The 25,997-nt window shown below is 37.6% G+C and overlaps 1 protein-coding gene across 1 annotated transcript in view; it reads right to left on the bottom strand.

Annotated features, from left to right (window-relative positions):
- Positions 1-25,997, bottom strand: part of LOC137257961 (GDP-mannose 4,6 dehydratase-like) — a 59,854-nt gene that overhangs the window by 22,430 nt on the left and 11,427 nt on the right. The window contains exons 2-8 of the mRNA XM_067795481.1: positions 25,503-25,547; positions 25,032-25,119; positions 16,017-16,126; positions 12,248-12,440; positions 9,600-9,704; positions 3,295-3,422; positions 2,372-2,490 (exon numbers count right to left, since the gene is read on the bottom strand). Coding sequence (XP_067651582.1) covers positions 2,372-2,490; positions 3,295-3,422; positions 9,600-9,704; positions 12,248-12,440; positions 16,017-16,126; positions 25,032-25,119; positions 25,503-25,547 — 788 coding nt within the window. The remainder of the gene's footprint in view (positions 1-2,371; positions 2,491-3,294; positions 3,423-9,599; positions 9,705-12,247; positions 12,441-16,016; positions 16,127-25,031; positions 25,120-25,502; positions 25,548-25,997) is intronic.

The raw sequence follows: 25,997 nt of genomic DNA on the forward strand, positions 1-25,997 counted from the left end.
AAACTCCTTAAATGATGTGAAATCAGCTCGCACTTACTGCCCCAAACTTCAAACATCACACAATCATCGTGGCTTTGGAAGCAGTGGGCGGACAGATATGGTTATATCACCAAAGAAAAAACCCAGAACTTCACAAGTTTTTTTAAAAGCAAGATTCTAAACAAAATCCTTTTATTACATAAATAAATTCTTATATTGCCAAACTATGTGACTGGTTATCAAAGGGCCATGGAAATTCAATATTTATTGATAATCTTTTATCACTAACATAACAAGCGGAGGTTGATAACACTAAATATTTGCTTCCCACCCTTAGCATGGTTCTGTTAACAGGAAAATAATGGCTACGGACAGACTGACATGCACAGTGTTTTTGTTGTGTGTTCATGGACATATCTAAACAAGTCTAAATATGGGGTGAAGGATATGACATGTGTAGTGCAGGAATCAAACAGTGGAGCTATGAAAGTGCACATTCTTTTCTTAGACTGAAATATACAATCTCTTATTCTCTCTTAATTTTGTTTCCTGTTGTTCACATGATAAATTCTGCAGAGAAATCCATTCCATACCTCCTTTAGAAATGTGACATCGTGTATCCATTACCTTCATACTAATCATAGAGATTATCACAGAGCTGACAGCAGTACATAATGAACAACTGCATAATGAACATACCATATATACTGTGATATTTTTAATATGTGCTATGTTCTTTCGATATGGAAACAAATGGGAGTACTAATCTCTTTATCACATAAAATCACTCTTAAAATTTCTCTCACTAAGTAAACTTCATAAACTGCATATGAATACAGCTTATACTATTTATCATATTTTACCAACCATGAGAGTTCACTGCATTGATATATGAGCAAAGAAAATAGGTGGGGTTTGTATGGCATATTTACTGAATCATGATACCAAGTAAATTTGATTGGATTTTCATACAGATGACACACGACTTTAAATGATAAATCTGAAAAGACATCTCATCTTTAGAGAGTGTGATTCAGATATATCATTCTAATTACATAAACACCTGATATATTTTGAAAATAAGTAATGGGTGTCATGGTAAGATCATTTATTGTGCCCCTTTATGTGATATTGCTAAAAGTACTGTACACTTACTCACTCACTCATGGAAAGATATAACTATCCCTATAAAAACTGGAGCAGTAGAATTTAGGCTTTCCTTGACATGAGTCAATCCCCTCAGATCCAATAACAGGGTAGTGCACAGGGTCTCAGTGTCAGTCAAACCCACAGGCGACGGGTGGTTATCTGTATATGGATATATTACATAACCATGCCCATGCGCTATTGTGGTCACTTATTACACATTACAGTTTATGAAAAGCGTAATGACGGAACAAATTTTATGGATGATCAACTTCTTTATTTTCACAATAGGGACGTGTCGGTATGGATTCTCTTACCGTTTTCAAGCATATGGGAGGACAAGGTGTAACAGTTTATATACAGGTACATGAGATATTGCTGAGGAGATTAACAATAACAACAACATAATTGAGGAGATGAGATAACAATCTGCCAATTTTCTCTGCTTGTACTCATGTTTGTTGCTGGAGAGTGTTTTGATAGTGTCCCAATTGTCCCAACAAACATGAGTACAAGCAGAGAAAATTGGCAGAGGCTATTCATATCCACAGACACAACCCTTCTATAAACAGGGATCAGGGGATATTTTTACCTAACCAATTCGACACTTTAATCAAGAAATATTAATCTCTGGCTTCCATCACTAATCCTCTATTGATCGGTCTCCTCAAAGCTGTAATCCCCCACCCCCACCCCTGGCTTCACACTAATTACTGGTTATGTCAACAACTCAAGTATATCCTTTGATGTTTTTGTTATCTCATCTCCTCAATTATGTTGTTGTTATTGTTAATCTCCTCAGCAATATCTCATGTACCTGTATATAAACTGTTACACCTTGTCCTCCCATATGCTTGAAAACGGTATAAGAATCCAGACCGAAACGTCGCTATTGTGAAAATAAAGAAGTTGATCATCCATAAAATTTGTTCCGGCACCTTCAGCCCGGCAACTTCTAAAATGCCTCTAAAACAGAAAAGCGTAATGTTTAGTGATTACAGGTTCAAATTGGAACCAGTGCTGATTGCTGGAGGATCTGCTGGGGAGACTACGTATTTGTTGATAACTGCTGCCAAACAACATGTTACAATCAGTCAAAGAATAGTCTGGCCCAAATTGGATGATTTGTAGGCCCACGCACATAGATGAGTATTTCTGAGTGTGGATTTTAACAATTATTCCCAACATAGTGCTGATATACCAGAAGGAAATCCCAAATATAGCTCACAGAGAAACCCATACATACACAATGTCCACATCAACGATCTTGAAGGCCCTCTCGACAAACTCCCTCACACTGTGGTACTCATTGGTTGAGATCACAAAGTCTTCAGCTTCTTTCTGCTGCAGCATCATCCACATTGCCTGCAACAACAACATACATATGCTAATGTGCTGCCTTGTGGCAGTGTTGTTCATTGTGATATAATGTTCCAAATGCAAGTACCTGTTGACATTCAGCAAGGGGTGGTGTGCTGTGCTATATCTTGACAAGAATTCTGGAAAGTACAACCACCATGCTCTGGTGCAGAGAACATCATAGAATGATCTGGTAGCCTAACATGTAGCCTTGGTACATCCCTAATCTCTCTTGTAATGTAGGTTATCCCTACCTCAACATAGTCCTTGGTGCATCCCTAATCTCTCTTGTAATGTAGGTTATCCCTACCTCAACATAGTCCTTGGTGCATCCCTAATCTCTCTTGTAATGTAGGTTATCCCTACCTCAACATAGTCCTTGGTGCATCCCTAATCTCTCTTGTAATGTAGGTTATCCCTACCTCAACATAGTCCTTGGTACATCCCTAATCTCTCTTGTAATGTAGGTTATCCCTACCTCAACATAGTCCTTGGTGCATCCCTAATCTCTCTTGTAATGTAGGTTATCCCTACCTCAACATAGTCCTTGGTGCAACCCTAATCTCTCTTGTAATGTAGGTTATCCCTACCTCAACATAGACCTTGGTGCATCCCTAATCTCTCTTGTACTCTACGTCAGCCTACCTCAACATAGTCCTTGGTACATCTCCAGTCTCTCTTGTAATCAAGGTCACCCTACCTCAACATAGTCCTTGGCATGTCCTCAGTCTTTCTTGTAATCTAGGTCAACCTACCTCAACATAGTCCTTGGTATGTCCTCAGTCTTTCTTGTAATCTAGGTCAACCTACCTCAACATAGTCCTTGGCATGTCCCCAGTCTCTCTTGGAGTCTAAGTTTCCCAGTTGCAACTCCTCCTGCTGGCCAAGGGTGATCTTGGCCACAGCCCGAGTGATCTTACGTGTCACAAAAGTGGGACCTGCAAGTAAAGATGAACAATTTGAGTTTGGATATCAATGTCTGAAAAGGAAACAAATCATCCTCTCTCCAGAAGAATGTGTCTATGACATGCTTCTACTCATATCAATATCTATTTAATGTGAACAAAATGAGATTTAACTAGTAAGACATTCAGATTAATGAAAGAGACAGTCACAGTTAAACTGACTGACTAGGTATCAAATTACAGTAAACAACATTTATCATGAACTATGAGGGTCCACTTATTTTGATTAATTTAAACCCATGTCTCTTACACACATATCAGTTAAAACACACAAGTGACTGAGACCAAACAAGCAGTTCAGTTTATCTGTCAGTCCATCATATGCATGTTCATCATAATCACGGTTTCCTGTACTGGATGCAAATACCCATTATTATCAGAAATACAGGACCGGGGCTTCCATATTCTTGAGATATACAGGTCTTGGCTACTTTAGTGCTTAGATCTTAAAATTGCTCAGAAATATTGGTGAGGGTTACTTGTATTGTTCAGAAATATAGGTCAGGGTTACTTGTATTGTTCAGAAATACAGGTCAGGGTTACTAGTACTGTTCAGACAAGTAGGTCAGGTTTTTTTGTATTGTTCAGAAATATAAGTCAGGTCTACTTGTATTGTTCAGAAAAATAAGTCAGGTCTACTTGTATTGTTCAGAAATATAAGTCAGGTATACTTGTATTGTTCAGAAAAATAAGTCAGGTCTACTTGTATTGTTCAGAAATATAAGTCAGGTCTACTTGTATTGTTGTATTGTTCAGAAAAATAAGTCAGGTCTACTTGTATTGCTCTGAAATATAAGTCAGGTCTACTTGTATTGTTCAGAAAAATAAGTCAGGTCTGTTTGTATTGTTCTGAAATATAAGTCAGGTCTACTTGTATTGTTCAGAAATTCAGGTAAGGGGAACTTGTATTGCTCTGAAAGTCACCTTGAATATCTCTTATTCAAAATCCCAACATCCTACATCCAGTACACCTACAATCTATTTGTCCAGCAGAAAAGAAACCAATCTTTGAAAAGTCACTTAACATGGCCTGCATGCTATTGACTAACCCTTCTTCATTGGCATAATAAAACCAAAAATATTACCACTTTTCATATCTCACGTTCAGCTAAGTAAAAATGGCAAAAATGATTGCCTACAGAATAAACGAAGATGGTTTCCATCAAAGTAGAGCCAAACACTCAAAACTCACTGATAGATTAGTATTCTTGATCAGCTGTAGGCAGTGTTTCGAGGAATATGTCCACAAAATGTCTAGCAACCATTGCAAAATGGCCACAACAGAACCATTCAAATTCACTTTAAGATGAAGGCCAGATTTGTTATTTCAAGTGATTTGTTGTAATGTCAACATGCTATTATCTCCCTCTCTACCAGACATTAGCCTTCCAGAGTTACACTCAGTAGCATGGCCACCACAGCAAGCAGCGATGGACAAAGGGAGGCAACTCTATATGCTTGTGATAAACCTTTCCCTGGAGGATTGGGAATACGTCCAACACAAAGTCATCAAATTCACTCCGTAATTCAATACACTAACTAAGCCTGACAGAACCACTGTAAAGCTTACTGCAACAAATGTCATGTGATAAATGTTTAGAAACAGTTTTTTTTTTCTGACTGGACTGATACACAGAAATCTTATAAAATTGCAGAAAGACAATTTCTTTCCCAAACATATCTAATCATTAATACACTGTTGCTATTGATATTAAGATTTACAAAATCTTCCAGTATCTGAATACTTATAGCCCACAATACCTTCACAAGTAATTCAAATACAATTATATCTAATTGCAACATTAATAAAAAAAAATAGAAATCAATCCTAGCCTATCAATTATCATCATTCAAGTGTAAAACTCTTCAACAAAGCATGAAACTGTATTTAACATCTAACCACTACTAATGTTTGCATCCCAGCTTTCCGATGACATGCTAAGTGCAGGAACCAGCCATCCACATACAAACTTAACAAAACAGCCAGACAGCTCAAAAAGCTTGACAAGGGTGCGAAGATCTTCTGTTGCCTAAACCCTTGCCTTAAACACACAAAGACAACCATCTAGGCATGAAAAGAACACCTTGAGGCCAAAATCGTCAGTGTTGTTACACCCATTCAGGCAGAAAGTTTGACGACACAATGCGCTAACATAATACTATAATTACAATAATTACGGCTATCCATACTCGAGCTCTCTCCTCCCATCCATCAAGCGATTCCTCTTTAACACACTTGATTAGTGGAGCACTTGAGAACTCCCAGCCCTGACAGTTGTCAATGGCCCCTTCTAGGGTGTATACACAAGAAGAATGGTCTTGTGATTGTGGTAATCAGTGTAACTATCATGTAACTCCTAGATAGCTGTTTCTGTGTTGATGTTGCTACAGAACCATATCTAACTAATTGAAAGGTAAAAGCTACTACTGGATAGTGAGATAGCTACACTGGCCGCCGTACACTCAGTACGGAAAGATACTGATCCGTTGTTTCAGGAGCTGGGATGGCAGTTGCAATAATTATGAAATGTTGATACACTTTGTGCCATTTTGGAACAAATGAGGCAGAATTGTGACATGGCAATTACTAGCATATCACTTACCATGGTTACACCTCTCTGGCATACAGTGGGCAAAGGTTAATGGCTTGCTTCTCATGTTGTAAGTGAAAAAAAAGTTTACACCTGGGTTTATTTAGATATTGGGGTTCTGTTCAAACAATCTGCCACTTACACTAGTTCTTTCAAACCTGCTACGTGAGTGTGACATGTCGCTCACATTACTCACTTTTTGTACAATTCAAAGTTTCATCTTGCCAGCAAAAAGCAAAGTTCAAACACTGAAGTCAACATGTTAATACAACTGACACTTGACATATAAAGTTTGCACAAAATCAATCTGAAATGACTAAATTGTTTGCTTAACATTTAGTACACAAGGTCTTTTAAATTACATGTTTGGTCAGAGAGAGAAATCAATGCATTTAGTTTGGGGATAGCTGGTCATATAATGAGATAAAAATGGCCAGGATCATTATTATACTGAGCTAGGATTAGACTGAACATACCATCTCATTAAAAAAATCCCATATATTATGTTATCATCACTTTTCTTATTCATTGTTTCTGAGTTTGCTTAAGGTCTATAACGTATCTACATGCCCTATAAACCTGCTATCCCAAGAAGCTATCTGAATTATCTGTTTTGTGAATTATGTACTAAAACTAAGATATCATATATTTCAAAGTTTTGTGAAAGATGTCAAAATGTTTTCAAGAATTAAACAAACTCATTTATACAGTCACTCTACAAATCTTGAAATTCATAATTTTGTTTATGCAAATTATTCTTCCCTTATTTTGATTGTTAAGTAAGAACAAACAAAACTGCAGACATAAATCATCCAACGCTCTCAGTTTTGCAAAGGTCAAGATATGGCACATACGATATCTGTATCCATTCTGTCAAACAAAGTTCTTCTAAACAATTTTATAAGCATCAACGGCAGTAATTTGACCATGATTTCTGTAAATAATGATGAAGTGACACAATCTGCCAGTTTCCTCAAGATTTATGCAAAGAATATTGAGCAAAATTTCAAAATAAATTTATTAGGTGAACCTTCATTTATGACATACAAGGTGCACTTTTCATAACCAGACACGAAACAAAAGGAATTACATTAAATTAAATTTAACTGCCCACCTCATAACAGCCTAGAGGACACAGTGGGACATGCTGATGGTAATGTCTGTATATTGTGAAGAAAAATTTTAAACTCATTGTATGTGTGCATCATGCCATCCAATCTACACATCTGTATTTTGTTTTTAAAAGTGTACATTATATGCAAGAAACCGCAGCAGTTCAAAGTGATGGGAAACAAGACATTTATTAACTGCAATTGAACACACTTATTAATTTCCACATGAAACACAAACCATTTGGAGCAGCCATTCAAACTTAGACAACTGGAAACAGGGCATAGTTTCTTTGAATATTTCAAACATTTGTTTCTTTTCAGTAAAAAATAAATCAATATTTTCTCTCTAAGAACCCATTAACAATATTTCATCCAAACTTGGTGCTAATTAGCACTTTGCCAGTTACAATACAACTTGTGTTGAGGGCGTGTTCACTGCTGGCCTGAAACATAATTGTCAAGCATGGTGCAAGCAGGTTGACCTCGTATGAAACCTGCAATTCTGGAGACATGTCCCTTACAACTAGTTATTATGATAATAGGACGCCTGCAAATTATAGGGAACCTTGCACAGGGTACAACGGAGGCAATAGGCCATAGACAACTGAAAATATATTTAGACCAAAGTTTTTAAAATTTGTGGCATATACAAAAGGACCAATAGCTTGATGCCACACGTCTCCTGGCATGATCTGCACCACCCACTGACATGCACCTAGTGTGCATGCTGTTCTGCCCTCTCATTACCCTTAAATCAAACACACCCAATTGACTCATCAAAAACTTAGTAGTCAATAATTACAATCAAACAGCAGTTAATATATCAAAATATTTATACAATTTCACTGAATTGTGAACCAAACTACATATTGTAAGCTTCAATGAATAAATTACCTATTATTTTCTGGTGATGTGAATCTATTGATACCTGTTAACGAGGGTTGAGCTAAACAACACAGAGCAAGTACAAAATTTATCTGGTTTGTTGAGTACACTGTTGTTCACAATGAAATGTCAACAATGAATCTGCACAAATGAAACATCTGCTTCCTCTATGATGTAGCCAAATGTGAATAATATTCTCTTTTCAATCAAAAATCACATTTCATTTACTGACAAATGAACTGGAACAGATTGCCAAGTCTGTTATAAACAAGCAACCATTTCTATATGATTTTGAAAAAAATACAGAGAAAATGAAACGCAGAAACGATAAAAGAAATAATCGTTAATTGTCAAAATTTGGTTCTAAAGTTTGTTCCTATTTTTGTTACATTCACTCAGAAAACTGCTTGAGATAGAGTAGCATGCTTTATGACAGCCCGATGTGTAATAAAAATCATATCAACCTAAAAAGTGTGACACATCTCACTAGGATCATGAATCCCAAAGAGCCTTTGAGATGAAACAGTTGAGAGGAGGACAGGGAATCCTGGGTAATGTATCTGTTTGACAAAATTAATAGTATGTTGTATCAGCTTTCATGCAATTAGTGATCAAAAAGCAGCCTTGACGTGGCGTTAATAGGAAGGGACTAAGTCCTTTAAACTCCAGCACAAGTCACGCCTTGCGTTGGGCTACTGTCCGTAAATGTCAAAAATATCACCCGATTACTGTAACATCACTTCCTTGTCAGTGGAAGGGGAAAGGACACATTTGCCTGCGTAAACATGGAAGCAATATGGCCTGACAGAGGAATTACGACAGGAAATCTCCCCCGATATGACTTTCCTTTGTACCCTGTCACAATGAGTAATCAAAGAAAACATCTTTGACTGTTTTGACAATGTCAAACAAATTTTAATGTTTGTGTTTCTCAGCATGTTTAAAGCAAGTACCTGTCATGGTAAAGGCTTCAGATGGGGTAAAAAGTGGTTGTGTTGTCATCTGTGGTTGGATAATCTTCTACCTGACTGTCATAGCCTCTATGCTGGCCAGCCAGCCATACTCTCCATTCACTCGTGCCATTATTTCACTGATGTATCTCATTATACAAGTTTGCAACTACATCACACACAAACTATGATCAAACGACATTAAAAACGGGGAATTGTAATATCCACTTTTTGACTTTTTGTACTCTTTCCATCCAACTGCTCAAACTGTTTTCCGATTCTGATGTTGGAATATGTTTCTTTCATTGCCATTTTGAACATTGCATCATCTCAGCTTCATGTATGAGATCAGTTTAAAGGAATGCAATACTTATACCATTACCACACTGGTGAATCCTATGGACAAACAAACCGATACACATAATCAGGATGACCAAGGATTCAAACCCATTATTACAGGATCCTGACATGCTCAAGGGAACTAACTCTGCACGTCCAGTTCTTTGGCCTTGTTATGACAAAGGAGAGTAACACGCAGCCCCCTAACCAGACTTTCCCTTCATGAAGAGTTTGACCTTGATCACACCTCAGTATTGGACTGGTGTTCCTTACCTCTGCGTGGACTCTCATGGTTGAAGAGGATGCCATTGCAAGCGAACATGTTGTACGCCTCACGGTAGTTGATAACGATCCAGTAGCCATACAGCTTGGCCACACCTGAAAACAATCACCATTCCACATGAAGAAATGTGTCCGATACAACTTGACTTTCAAAGTTTGTGTCTCACCGTCAGGGGAAGTAAATCTGGATCATGTTACCTTGAGGGTTTTATCTGCTGAATGTATGTAGATGCGTAAGGTACTGAATGGCATTTGGAAGCGATACACTAAAGGTCATAATCTATTCATGTCAACTTATTTATTATGAGGAACATAATATTTCGGAAGTTGACATCCAAAAATCTTTCCCTTTTATAGCTAAGAAGAAATGGCGTTTTCACTGGTGCAGAATTCATGTTAGTTCAAACCCATCATCAAAAGGATATTTTCACATAACTATTTTAACATTTTTCATGTTAACATATTTTTAGCATCTTGACATGAGAAAGTTAATAAATGCTTTAGTTCTTGATACATATTGTGAATATACAAATACATGTGTTTATCCAGCAGTAAATGGGTACCCTGTGGGAAAAGTCATATAACTGTTAAGCCATGCACGTGTGCGTGAAAACAGGCACACTATAAAAATCCATTATTAGCACAAAATGTTTCTTTACCAACATGTAATCTTCACAGCAATACAGATCTGTATATTTATTCCTCATATATGTGATATACACGGACAATGTGTGGACATGTACTGATGAATATCTGTGTTGCAGTTCTGATGGTAAACGCAAAATACATTTTCAACACATCAACACCATTGTGTCCTGATATATCCATTATGTAACTCCTTCCACTAGACAAACATGGGCTTAATGACCATCTATGAATCCCATTGACCCACTCAGAAAATCAGTGTTTGAAGTCAACCATGAAAGTTTAAGGGCTCAGAATTAACCCTGAAGTGACAAGCAAATATTTACAGGCCCTACATTACAATAAAACAGCACAAAAATCAAAGACGCCAGAGCCAACCTTGTTTCAAATTACGGATTTAACTCTTCAGGGCCAAGACCAAGGCCAGACCCTTGACATCCCTGTTATCACAAGAATGAAGTAACACTCTTCCTTTAGAGAATTAACAGGTAATGTTATGGAGGACAATCCCATTCCATGTTTACACACTGTGACCCAGCGTAGTGAACATCCCCCCCAATTCACCACCCACCACTCACAATGTTTGTTATTTTGGACATAGTATCAATGTCAGCCATCACACCTGCTCACTGACTGAACCAGTAACCAAAATGGCTACTTTCCTGGACCACAACAATTTGCCAGTTTGTTGCCGGAAGATAGCAGGTATCGTTTACACCCAGGTGCCAGGGGTTAATATAATAAAGGTGGTAACTGCTGGAAGTGAATGGAGACTGGTCATTATACCTGTCCACACCTGTGTCAATGTTCATCAGCCACTAATGAACATAGGAGACAGGTGTCATCTTACTGAGTTGACCAGACCAGCAAAAGCACAATGCAAGTTTGTTTCAGCATTAATTAAGGTGGAGCTCTCATTCACTGTTCTACTTCTTTGAAATTAGAAATCAGAGAAAGGGCACTGCTCAGAGAAATGACAATCAATATCCTCCATGACAAAGAAAAATAAATTCTTTGATCAGTAAATGTACTTTCAATCTTTTCATCTTTGTATTGGCATTGATTGCAGCGTGAAGATTAATCAAGGCAAACCTTGCATGTCAATGACAAGGGGTGAAAGGGTTTTACATACAACAGTACTATGACACAGGCAATTCCTGGACAAGTTGAATCCTCACACTCAGTTCCTACCGCCTGTGCTCACAGCACCTCAAGGATACAGAATTACCCTTTGTCTGTTATTATAAATACCCTCATAAATCGGCAAAGTACAAACCATAATTCTGCAGTACCCACCTAAAATCTGCAAACAGCACCCAAATGAATTCTGCAAACAGCACCCAATTGAATTCTGAAAACAGCTCCCTACTGAATTCTGCAAACAGCACCCAAATGAATTCTGCAAACAGCTCCCTATTGAATTCTGCAAACACCACCCAAATGAATTCTGCAAAAAGCTTCCTACTGAATTTTGCAAACAGCACCCTACCGACTTCTGCAAACAACTCCCTACAGAATTCTGCAAAAAGCTCCCTATACTTGAATTCTGCGAACAGCGCCCAACCAAATACTACAAACAGCAACATCTTGAATTTTGAAATCAGCACCCTAATGAAAACACTCCCCAATGAATTCTGTTAACAACACCCTACAACCAAATCCCTACAGAATTTTGGTAAAACCTCCCTACTGAATTCTGCAAACAGCACCCTACAGAATTCTGCAAACAGCTTTCCACAGAATTCTGGAAAAAGCTCCCCACTGAATTCTGCAATGAGCACCCAGCTGAATACTACAAACAGCACCCTAACACATTCTGAAAAAGCACCATAAAGAATCGTAACAACACCCTCATAAATACTGAAAATAACAATCAACAAGACCTTAATAAATTCTGCAAAACAGGACCCACAGAATTCTGCTAACCACATCAAGAATACTGTAAACAGGCCCAGTGCATACAGCATCAACACACAAATACTGGAATCACTCACCATAAGGGGAGCGTGGATAGAAGGGGGTGGTCTCTTTCTGCGGAATTTCCTGCACTTTACCATACAGTTCACTAGTAGAGGCCTGGTAGAACTTCACTTGGTCTGTAAGTCCAGTTGTCCTGATTGCGTCCAACATTCGAAGGGTTCCCACAGCATCAACATTGGCTGTGTACTCGGCCAGTTCAAAGGACACCTGCACAAACAACAACCAGGTAAGGATGTGGTATGTAGCGCTGTAACGATGCATCGTACCATCGATGGATTGCAATTGTTGAGCCCCCGATGGCAGTTAATCAGTGGCAGAAATGAAAAACTATTAATGCAGTGATTGTATGTGTGACTGTAAATAGTTTAGTAATTGACTTAAGTTTTTATTAAATATTTTATTTTGTTTTGTAATTGTTGTTGTGTTTTTTTCAAATTTTTGGTGCAGCTTCATTGAATTGATGTTTTAACTGTTTACTTGAACTGGGTTTCAAGTTTCTTGTCAGCTACTAAGAGAGATTGAAATTACTTGATTATACTAGTTTATATATAAACTATATATTCATTTGGCAATTGACTTCAAATAAGACATTTGAAGGAGAGAAAAAAATATTGCCATAATATGGCAATAGTTGGTCGTAGCAATAGGTTGGAATGGGCTATCGCTATTGCAATAGCTGTTTCCCCCAATAGTCTGCCCTTGTTATACACATAAAAAATATTATGGCAAATGACACCACCTTCATTGTTTGTGTACTTGGTCAGTTTCGTTTATACATGTTTTATTCGAAAATGAAATGGATTGGGCACAAATTATCTAACTTAGGAATGCCCTCTCCAAGAAGTTGCATATGTCATATTTACAATTTAAAAACACTGACAACACAGATTTGTGACCATACAAGAATAAACTACAAACATCTTTCAGTTAACTTGATCAGTTGAAGGAACACCTTAAGAACACCCACATAAAAGATACTCAGGTAAGGACATGGAAGGACACAGAAACACACATACAAAAATATAAAGGTAAATGACACCATGTACATAGGCTGTGTACTCAGTCAGTTCAAAGCACTCCTGCACAACAGATACTCAGGTAAGGATGTAGGATACAGTAACAAAATGTCAGGTAAATGACAAGTACCACCAAGTTGTTCTCACAGAATTTGAAGACGTAAGTATTGCACTGGTACACCATAGCTTTCTCTAACAATCAGGCAAAGTTCTCATCACATTTCAATAAACTAAACTGGACATACACTCTATATTTTCCCCGTATGATTATATACAAAATGACTCCAGTGATTCTCCTTGATGTAGACTAACCCATGTCATCCACACACAAAAACAATCAATTTCCAACTTACATGACTGATGTTTCCAGGGTCTTAAGTCTGCAACACTTTCCATCATCCATGTGTCCATACATGATTTCTTTACACATCCACACAGAATTTAAACACTCCAATTTGAAAGAAATAAGTGATGAGACAGTGAAAAATATCCCATATGCCATAAAACTGTCCGTTTGCTTGAGTATCCTATCGCAAACTAACCACAAATGTTGCATTTGACCATCAAGCCTATAGAGTAGAGAGGAAGGGGTATTTTAATAGAAAACATCAGTGTTTACACACACCACACTGTGGAAACCCACCGAACCTTGCGTCAACATGGCTTTTTGACAGCAACAATCACGCTGTCAGCGCACAAACACAAACATCATATTTATGTTCAAAAGTGTCAAAGTAGTGTCAAATGCTTCAGTACGTATGTTTATTGAAACATAAGCCTTTTTCCAAAACGGCAAAACCTATCCGCTTTATTGATTAATTCCATTTTCATCACATGGACACATTTCCAGCAAATATCACCTCTGGCTTTGAGCTATCATGTTTTAGATTTTTGGAAAGTGCTGGCTAATCCCAGTTCTACAAATTTCCTAGATTGGGCCTATCCGCCTGACTTGTCGGCAATATTTTCCTTCGCATTCATTGAATCATTTTCAAAACAAAAAAGAGCTTGGGGCAAGAAGAAGGGAAAACTTATAAATTGACCCCCAGCTGTTTCCAATGGAAGCAGCTTTGTGTGGGACTCTGGCTCCCTAACTTGCAAATGGAGTTGTCCGTAGGTTGACAGATATCACGTTTCTATTTTGAATTAATACATCACACGATTTCCTTTCGAATCAATTAAATCAAATGAGATGCTCTGAGTTAAACAAGCGCTGGCCTCCCTTAACATGGAATCAAAACAGCAGCCTCAAAGGCCGGGTGACGCTGATCACGAACGTTCATCCATGACCAGTTTCCACAGCTTGGGTTCCTAAATCGGCCCGGATCTACGGATTAATTGCAATTTGCTATAGTTTCATCTCGAGTGCTGGGTTTGGATTAGACATTGTGCTTCAGTGGAATGGAAAATTGCACAAAATATGTCATTTTCTATATAAAACCTTGCAGCCTAATGCTGATGAGTAAATCGACACACAGATTTGTGTCAACACACGCCATTATAGTCACAGTGATGACAATAAAACTATCTGTATCAGCCCGGATACAAATTTGGTGGTCAAAAGATTGGGATTTCATGGCCAGGAAACAGACAGGGACGTGATGTGCTGAGTTTGATGAAATAACAGCACAGAGGGGGTTAATCCTGTTTAAATACATGTACATTGTAATGTCTAAGTATATTACCATTTCATGACTTACAATGTCTTCAAATCATAATTTCCTAACTTTCTTTTTAACTATTGTCCACATCTACCAGTGTGAAAGTGAAAGCTTCATGTCTGTAATCTCGCAGATATGCAATAGTGGTGAGTAAATGCTCTCTATAATCATCTGTGGATATTAAACTTGGACACACTGCTGAAACCAGCAACGAGTTTTCAAAATCATGAATAATACTTAATATCAATGACAAAAATTTGTTTCAGCGTGAATAGAAAGTTTCTGGAAATTCAGGATACATATACAATTGATTGATAATATATTTTGTATAACAGCAGTGTAGACAACATTTTGTTTAGTTTTTTTATAATTGTAAACCTGCAGATAAACATTGACTGATAAGAGATCAACATGACTAATCACCTCACATCTGATGAAAATTTAGAAACAAAAAGTTCACTAAGAGATAACAATTATTAGAAAGCTTTATACACAAATGTGTTGTGTAGTATTAACTAACAAAGACACCTGTATCCTTACTGAAATGTCATAATGTGACATGCAATAGTTGTGAAAAGTTGACATGCATCAGTGACATGTCATTACACTTCATGAACTTGTGGGAATTATGGGCTAGCCTTGTGGTTAAAGTGTTCACTTGTCACACAAAACACCCACGAGTTCAAATCCCCACATGGGTACAGTGTGTGAAGTCCATTGTTGATGTTCCCACTGTGATATTGCTGGAATATCACTAAAAGCAACATAAAACTAACTAAACTAGCGAAATAATGACATGCCACAACGATGATAAAAATTTTCCCGTTTTCCTCATTATAATTGCTTGCTTGTTGTTTAACACTGCACTCAGCAATATTCCAGCTATATGGTGGAAATCTGTAAATAATCAAGTCTGGACCAGACAATCCAGTGATCAACAGCATGAATATCGATCTACACAACTGGGATGCGATGACATATGTTGACTTAGTCAGCGAGCCTGATCACCTGATCCCCTTTGTCGCCTTTAAGAAAAAGCATGGGTTGCTGAGGACCAATTCTAGCCCACATTTTATGGGTACTTTCATCATTAGCAATGATCTCACCTTGACATGACTCTGTGCGGCCAGGTTGTAGATCTCCGTGGGACGGACCTGGCTCACGATCTTCACGAGACAGGTGCTGTCTGTCATGTCACCATAATGCAGGTGCATCGCTGCAAAACAAAGTTCACAAAATATACAAACACACAATATACAAACACACAACACACACTAACACAAAAATAACACCCCATTGTCTTATTTGGCAGGAAAAGGTTTTGACGCAAAACAACCGCAATGATTTCAATTCTAACTGTTGTGGTCACAGACAACACTATGATGATTATTTAAGTCACAGCGAAGATCTTGTCTTCATGATAATTTTTCCTGCACCTGTTGGTCTTAACATACCAAACAATCCTCTACTGAGTCCAGTCTGACATCACACTTTAAGCCATGAAATGAGGCTTTAAAAACATCACTTCCGTTAATCATACCAGCAACCAATACAGTCCCACAGTTAGTTTCAAGACTGACCACAAATTTATGTCTATAGGTCATGTAACCTTGAAATTGTTTTAAATATGCACTGACTGAAATTTAATTTGAAATATTTACTTTGACACTTGTCAAGTTCTGAGTTGGTCAGAGTCTGAGATGAAAGCAACCGAAGTATTCAGAAGCCATTACAAGCAACTCAGATTCAAGAGGAAATTAAACAGTCCCTTAATTGAGCATGGCATTCTTAACACAGCCTCATTACACAGGAGTTTTTTGACAGACATCTTTTTTCCGATATACTTAACATTTGTGAATTTAATGGCAGCATTGTTTTGCCTCAGACATTTGTTCCCCACCATTCCCCAATGAGCATCTGGCCACAATTGTATTAAGAGTTTCCCCGGCAACCTACAACTAAAGTAAACAGTTGGTCAGACTTTAATTTCTTTCGTTACACAAACACAAAGGTCACATGATTTTTGATGTTTCAAAACATAACAGGACAAAGTGGCTGGCGTCAAAATCCAAACTTTCGCTCTGGCATTATGGGAGGTACTGCTTGGAGCCATTACAACAAGATTAGCAGAAATTTCCGTATCGGTGGAAAAGGGAGTTATTACATGGATTTAAGTGTATGAAAACAAACAATAAGCTATACATGAGACTGAAGAGAAATGGGCTGGCCTGCCGTATGTGTGGTCCCCTGCACTGCCTACAAGGTACATATCTTCGACTGCCTGGCCGATCCTAGCAAAGCCGAACCACAGAACCCCATGTGTCATTCATGTTCCAGATATTTTAGGGCAATTCCACCTGTGCAGTGTCAGCAGAGATCAGTCATATTTCTAATGGAGGTGTCCTTTGAGTATTACTCAAAAGTATTCACAAAAATTCAACTTTCAACAAAAACAGATGGCGGGATAAAGTGTCTTTTTTAAGGCATTTTTATAAATTACAGTAAATTTCCAGTTGTGTACTCATATTTAACTTACTAAATTTGAATTCAAAATAAAATTTTAACAAAGGTGAACATTAGCGCTCTGGAGAATAGTTCACAGCAAAATATGGGTGTACCCTCAGAGTCAATAGGCATTGTATGCTCCAAGGAAGTTATGGCAATCAATTAAGATCATATCTACTATGACTGACTAGCTCATATCCTCCTATTAAAACTTAGTCATCTGTTGGGCAAACATCATGATTATATAGTTTCAGCTCTTGAAATACACTCACCTCTGTTAAGCCTACCATAACTACAGCATGCACATTTACCAAAAATTATCAGAAAGTAAATACACTGGAAGACGCCAAAACTGGTACTTGTTCAATCCGGTAAGTTGTCAGCACCAGAATAAAATCTCAGTCCCACCCTTGACATGTACATTTACCATTAGCTCTACAATCCAGCACATTGTCTAAACCAGACTCTTTCTTCAGTCCCAATGAGTGCCGGTTTAGACAGCTTCCACTGTAGTTAAAATTAAACTTTTTCAGCATCATTTTTTTTTATTTCAATATTTTTTGTTCATCAAGGACAGATGATTGGAGCTAAACAATGTTGACACAAACCAGTCATGAGATTCTGTCTGATTGTGCTTAGTGGTGCTCTTGTTACTTAAAAAACAAATTTTCACTTTTTGTTTCCCTAACAAGTCAAAAAAAAATAGTTGCTTTAATATGGGATGAAAAGCCAAGTATACACTACCCCAAACAAAAAGGACAACAATCACACACACATGGTCAACAGGTGGTGTTAGACTTGACCAACGTGATTTCCATCAAATTTGATTGATATTGTTGAGAGCTGTAGTGCTGTGGAAATAACGCAGCATGCTTCTGGTTGAACCGCTGCATTTGATGTACATGAACTACCCACTGCCAGAGGACTAACATGTTCTAGATGTGTAACTTATGCCAACAAGCCGCTTATCTCCAGCTCTGGTTCGTTTTGGACAGACGGTTTACATCAACTTTTAGATGCATCTACACAGCCAGGTGAATAGTGTGTGTAGTTCCCTACAACTTGTGTTCAGCCTTGTCTGAGAACCAGGCCCAAACAAAATGGTAACATGAGCTTAAAGTTTCCCAGTTTCTTGACTATGACAACCACTAACAAACAATTCCAACTGAACAGTATGATAGGCAGTATGATAGGAGATTCGAGCTTATCATGTATCTATACTTCTTTCATTTACGGCTGGGCAGAAGGGAAAATAATATGGTCCAGAGACAAGGAGGCAGTTGAGATATCAGACTTATTTCCACTTCACAATGTCAGTACCATTTGCTTGCAATAAGAGCTGAAAGTGAAGTGAGAAATTCAGCCCTCAAACTATGATCATTCATCATTCAAATCAGAGACCATCAAACCATGGAATCTATTGCCGACTGAGCTCAGTTTCAAACTCTCACCAGTGACGTCTTTCAGCCAAGGGACACAACTCTATATAGGAAGTTATCACATATCATATTCCTGTACCAACACAAGGAGAGGTTCAACATAATTAAGAGATGCTGGAATCAAAACCACGGCTAAGATCTGATTATTACAAGGCTTTTCCACTTGGATACCTAATCTTCCTCTTAAAATTCGAAAACATTTTCCATACCTTGTGGTGTACAATATCAGTGTTCCGTATTCAGAGTGAAGCATGAAAACACGCTATTTAATCTGTCAGAATAGGAACCTGGTATTCCAACCCCTCCCTTTGAGTATTCTATTCACAGTTATACTTTCTGTTAGAAGCTTCCCATGTCTACATAACATCAAGCACATCAAATTGCACAGTGTGGATTTTAATAACCAGTTGTGACAACAATACACACCTTCAATCTGAAATACAGTTATCTGCTTTCATGATTTTTTTTCTCAACTCAATATTAGCAAACTCAAGGGTTTTTCAGGAACTTTTCCCCCTCATAATAAGACTTTACATACTCATAATATCAAGATGTTCCAATAAAGATAAACTGCCTTTAATATTTTGTTCTCAAAAGGTTCATTTTACCCTGAAAAAGACTAAAATAAACAAGGCCGAGTATTGAGTGAAAGGATGTAGTTAATCGATCGCCCAAGTCGTAACACTCGACACCACCTCAAACAAATCTCCGATGCTGCTATCTTACCCTCCCAGGCAAAGATGCTCTTTTGTCACCAGTACAGTCGTCCCCCCTTGGCTAACCTCTCTTCTCAATAGAGGAAGAAAAGAACATGGCCTTTTGAAACTCGAGATATTTCTCAACTGCATAGCTCAGTTAGCTTGGACAAAAACGACAAAAACATTCTTTGAAAAAAGAATCTGACTAAAAATTAATTCGCGCATGGCGGAAATTCTGATATTAATCAGAGTGGATGCCTAGCTAGCGCACCAAATTGGCAGGAGTCCGCAACAAATTAAACTACTCAAATAAAATTCACAGACAAAAATGGTGGAGAGAAAATTTCGAAATTTGCTGTGAAATAAAGGATGAGTCAAGCCACAACTGTTTCCATTCAGCACAAAATTAAATCATCTCCAGTGATTTGGTTGTGAACGCTACAGTAAATATTTGCTTTACCGCAAGCAACAATGGACGTATGGACGCAGAAGAGGGCGTCGGTTGAGGGGGGAGGGTGTCTGGCTCCCACTTAATATTAGGAGGGACAAATCAGAAGCGCTTTTAGCAGCTTTGGCATAAACGTATCTCATCAAGATGAAATCTGGTCTCTAAAATTACTGCAATCATACCACCCTACGGTATAAGATGGCATTAAATTGTGCCTTGATTGAATTATCCCCCAGCCTAAAACAAGGGCAGATGCTACAGTGTTTCTGGCAAACAATGTTTGTGCAATCACTCTTCATAATCGTAGGTCTATTACATCATTTTGCCTTACTCAAAACATATAGTGTTAAGTTGCGAAGCTAATGCGGTTTACACTATTCAAACCTCACCTGAGCAAGGATATTGAAGAAGGATCTCGAAGAAGAGAATTTCTAATCAGAATTATTTTGTATGCATTGTGACTAGTCAGGAGTACTACTAGATTAGGATATGACAGCATGTTCTTGTGCTGTAAATGCTGAGTGAGATTTGGTCCATGGAACAAATCATGTGTTACAAAACCCTATTTTGAAGGTGGGCGTTACAACTTCATGTGCAGATACCAAGTGCTTTACAGTGTCAACACTAAATACTCACAATGCAACGTGTGAGTGAGTGAGCGAGTTCTGTTTTATGTCACATTCAACAATATTGTAGGTACATGGCGGCGGTCTGTAAATAATCGGATCTGGACCAGACAATCCACTGATGAACAGCATGAACATCAGCCTATGCAATTGGGATGCGATGACGTGTCAACCAAGTCAGTGAATATGACCACCCAATCCCGACTGTCAGCTCTTGCCACAAGCATATGTTACTGAAGAGCAATTCTAACCTGGATCTTAAGGTGTCATTATACAGTGTGTGATGAACTATTCAGATATTCAGACTCCTAGACTTGATAAGAAACATACCAACTTCACTGTAATTAACTACTCCAAAATTGTACATCAGCAACAGTGTCAGTTCAGCTTGTTCTGCTTGAAACAACTTCAACGTCACGATCGTGGGCTGTATATAAAATGGATGTTTTTTCTTCAGGGCGCTGAATACAGTTTATCACATTATGTTGTGGAATAACCATTTAAGTTTAGACTGAATTTCCTTTGTAGTTTGAGGTGAAGATTGTGGGTTTAAACTGATTTCTATCTATTTTCTTTCTGTCAAGTTAATGGGCTGCCTATTCAATTCTTTCTTATTTGGATGCATTTTTAGAATCTCTTCGTTAAACATATTCATTCAATGGTGGAAATACTTTGGGCAACAGAAGGAAAAATTATTTCTCACAATATTTAATTCCACTTCCTGAAAGAAGATGAAAGTTTTCTCAAGGCCTTGAGTACTTGGTGGTTGGGTTTCCTCAAGAGAAAATTATTAACAGATGGAAAAAACCCATTAAATCATCATTTTAAGAAATAGAAAGGGGTATGAATTAGCATTAGCTGAGTTGAGGCATTATTGTAAGAATATTTATATCATTCAATACTGACGAGGATAAGGCATCTCTTTTTAAAATATTCAATATCCACACATGACAGTTGTCAATGATAAACCAGCTAGAGAATCTAACACAACTGTCTACAATCCCGTGTGGTAGCACCTAGGTTCGGGTAATGAGACGCTTAGTATCCCGAGACAAGACACAACGATCCACATTGTCTCAGTTCACCCAGCTGTAAAATGGGCACCTGTGAAGATGTACTGCCAATGCGAGTGTTTATTTAAATTAACCGAGCAGGCAGCATGGCCATATGATCCCAAGGTAGTTGAAAGAGTATCGGAAAGTATGATAATGTCAAATGACTAAGGATAGTAATGTACATAGCGCCATGAGCAGGAAATGAGTGTCACACAAGTGAACTATTACTATTACTATTACTACCTACAGATATCAATTATATCAACACCAGGTGATAAACTTACAAATATCTGAGGCTTGCTGAGGATATTTTTACTCTTATCAACAAATGTTCATATATTTGACATCAGAAGACATAAGGGTGAGGTTCTATTTATCATAAAAAATCACTCTTCATTAATTTTCAATGTTAAATATATCTCTGAACATGGTACGGCCATTAGACTTGAAGTGCAGCAATGCCATAGCAGTGTAAAGTCATCAGGTTTTTGATGTCATAGCACTGAGCTATGTAACTGATAACGTCAAAGCATTGTGATATCATGTAATTGATAATGTCAAAGCATTGTGATCTCGTGTAATTGATGATGTCAGGGCATTGTACAAAATCTACTGTCAATAAGACAGTTTATTACCTCCAAGTCCACAAATATCATATTTTCCAAACGATGCCCTAGGGGAAAATATCTCTTTGTTATGGTGATGTGACATCATGAACAATGTTATCACATCTTGTTTTTTTCAGTGATTTTGTGTTCTATATGAGGCAACAGCAGGTAGCCAGCTTATGTTTGAAAGTAGATTTGGGTATATTTTCCTCTATTTGACGACTTCAAATTATAAACATGCCTATATCATCCATATCATATATCATACAATGTTTATGACCCTTGTGGCTAAATATTGGTATGTCCACTAAATATTGGTATATCCCTTGCTCTCATTCAGGAAATACCAACATTTAGGCACTTGTGTTGTGAACACAGTTTGAAATGGACACTCATATGATATCCTCCATTTATCAACACTGTAAACACCAAAAATTCGCTATTCTTCCACAGTACCATTATGCTAGTTGTGAAAGGATAGCAGTTAAACAATGACATGACAAAGGAAGTCTAGGACATTGTGATACAATGGGTATATACATGTTTCTATGACGATAAATTCAGATTAGTAATCAGAATAAACGGCCACAGATAAATATTAACCTGTCATGTCAACAGTTCTCTCATAGAAACTGATAGAAGTATATTCCTGAATCCTTCAACTATGTCATTTGTCATTAATATGAACTGTACAATTTTACTGTATTACAATGTCTAAATCGTAATATGTGTCAGTTGACCTTGGATATATATGCCTTCGCTCAAAGATGCAAATAGAGAAAGATCCTTCTAAGTTATGATAACAACAAAGTTTTGATGACTAAACCATGTACAACTGTCACCACTTTGCAGACCCAAATGTGAACCAAACCCTGATATCTCTTATGTATATTCATCATGAATGAAGTGAAATCAACTAATACCGTGCCTTTGTCAAGGGTGTCAACTACCGGTATATGAATTTCATAAATGTCAAACTCTTCCTTGATTGGTGGCAATTCTAAATCACTTGCCCCCTAATACTGGTCTACAGTATTTTCTGTTTAAAAAAAAACTTCTCTCTGTGGTTCACCTGTATAAAGGTAAAATAATGACAACCATGTCCAAAGCCAAAGGAATGGAAATTTGTATGCAGCATTTAGAAAGAGCACACCTGAGATCAATTTACAGTGTTAAGTCCATTGGCCTTGTGGTTTCACCGGTATCAAAAACGTACAAGTTGAATCAATATGACAAAGTACATACCAGTTGACTTAACTTTCAGTTCATTCTATACCTTTCAGTTTTACCCACAATAGATATAAGAGATCACATGTATCAAAGTGTGTTTCTTGATGTATCTTTACTTCAAAGATAGGTTTCTAAAAAAATCCAAAAACAAATAACAAAAAGAGCCACTTTAGCAAAACTGTTTAGCTAGCTGGACACTGTGAACTCCAGAATGGTAAAGTAAGCGAGTCTCATGGCACTATAAAACTACCCGCAAAAACAAAGTATTCTTCAGCATGTAATAGGAACTATGTGATGAAGATTTATTTGTGTGATATGCTATGAGGCATTAACCATCCTTATTCCATATTCTATGTGATCTCTTATTGGTACAGATCATGTGACACAGGACACACTTTCCTTACAAAATGGCTACCCTGTAGCAGAAATCTTAGCTCCAATTTGCTGTCAATAACCACCTGATGACTCTGAGAGTTGATCTGTAAACTTATTAAAATGTCACAATGACATAGAAACACTGCTGCATGGATGTATCTGGGATATTTGGTTTTGATAGAAGCCATGTTATCGTAAGTGTGTTCTTTGTCAGATGATCACCAAACAAAGCAGAAAGTCATACGTCTATTACATTAAGGTCAATCAAGGAGAAATATCAAGCATAAACGTTGCTAACTGCATATACCCAACATATAACCAGCAGATCTGCCTCAGAACTACTGTGTGCTGGGCACATTATTAAATTATATATATACTTACAGCTTGGGACATTCGCTTGAAAACCAAACATAAGCACAACATGACACCACATGAATATACAAACATAGTTCTATTAGAAAGACAGACATATATATAGCTACAAAGAGGAACCATTACAAAGTAGACCTGACATCTGCTGGATCAATGAAGACAGTAGGTTTTACAAATACTGTCCATTCACATAACACATGGTTCAGCAAGAGTGAGTGAGTAAGTTAAAATGGATATAGTATCACAAGATGGAAGCCATGAATATCACTGGATGCCATGTACATCACAGGATGCCATGTATATCACTGGATGCCATGCATATCACTGGATGCCATGTACAGCACCTGATTCCATCTATATCGTGTTCCATGTATATGACAGGATTCCATGTACAACACTGGATTCCACATATATCACAGTATTCCATGTAATATCACATTATCCCATGTTTTACGCCGCTGTTAGCAATAAACCTGCAATATCAGGATGGGGACACCAGAAATGGGATTCGCACATGGTACCCATGTGGGTAATCAAGAACAGGTTTTCAGCATTACAGGTGATAGCTTTAACCACCAGACAACCCCAGCGCTCCTGCAGTGCAGTTCTTCCTAATGAAGCAACACTTTAACCACACAGCTACCCCAACACCCTCAATCACAAGAAACAAAACAGGGTGTTATTGTACAGAGATTAAATTGCTTAGGCTATATCAAACACACAGGTATTCTGTCATGGAGAGACATATCAGTGTTATATGCTTACATCCTTCTCGGTGAGACTTGGGATCAGCGTACAAATGCTCAATCCGGCTGGTGTTGAAGGAGGACGACCTTCTGATAATTCCATGGACCTGAAATGTACATTATCTCAATATAAGTCTCAATATCTCAGTCCTATATGGAACCATTCAATTTCGAGACCATGACGTAAATCTGGAAGCAAAAGGTCAAATATTTTTTTAATGGAAATTGTATCAATTTCATCTGTGAAAAGGTCAACATGTCCCTTTCTTCATAAAAAGACACCTTCAGGAATCCCTGACAAGAAACTGTAACAGTTGTGCAAACAGTCTAGGGGAGGTAATCCAAATATGACTGAACAACAAAATCAGATGCAGTAACAGTTGTGTCCCTTGAAATATTATGTCAGTATTGCTTTTCCTTAGGCTTAATTTGTACTTACTGGGACTTCAGAAGACTTTCTATAAGACATAGAAATGATACAAGAACTTACCTCATATCCTTTTCCAAGAAGAAACTCAGCCAGGTAGGAACCATCCTGAAAATATATAAATAAATGTAAAAAAATGCATATTTTAATATAAAACAAGTAATTCTGACTTCTTCATCAATACACCCGTTTCAACAAAATTATTGGAAGAATGTCATCACATAATATACCTCCAAAGATGCTTGCTGTTACACATTTTTACAAGTAGTCTAAAGGAATCATGGCTTTAGCAAATCATGGACTGAACGCAGCAATGCTGTTTTTTATGTTCTGTGATACGTTTACTTCTGGCAAAGTAATATTTTCACTGAGCTTTTCTCAAAGCAGAGATCTCACTTGTTACACTGCAATGTTCCACTAAGATCCCAAATTCTATGAATGGCACAGCAGACGTCATCGTTCATTATACACTGAGTACCTGTGTATCAACTGTATTGTCATGTACACTGGTATGGTTGGCTACCAATATAGATCATATAGATCAATAATCAGTAACTA

Source organism: Haliotis asinina, chromosome 12 (assembly GCF_037392515.1).
Source record: "Haliotis asinina isolate JCU_RB_2024 chromosome 12, JCU_Hal_asi_v2, whole genome shotgun sequence".
Taxonomy (NCBI): domain Eukaryota; kingdom Metazoa; phylum Mollusca; class Gastropoda; order Lepetellida; family Haliotidae; genus Haliotis; species Haliotis asinina.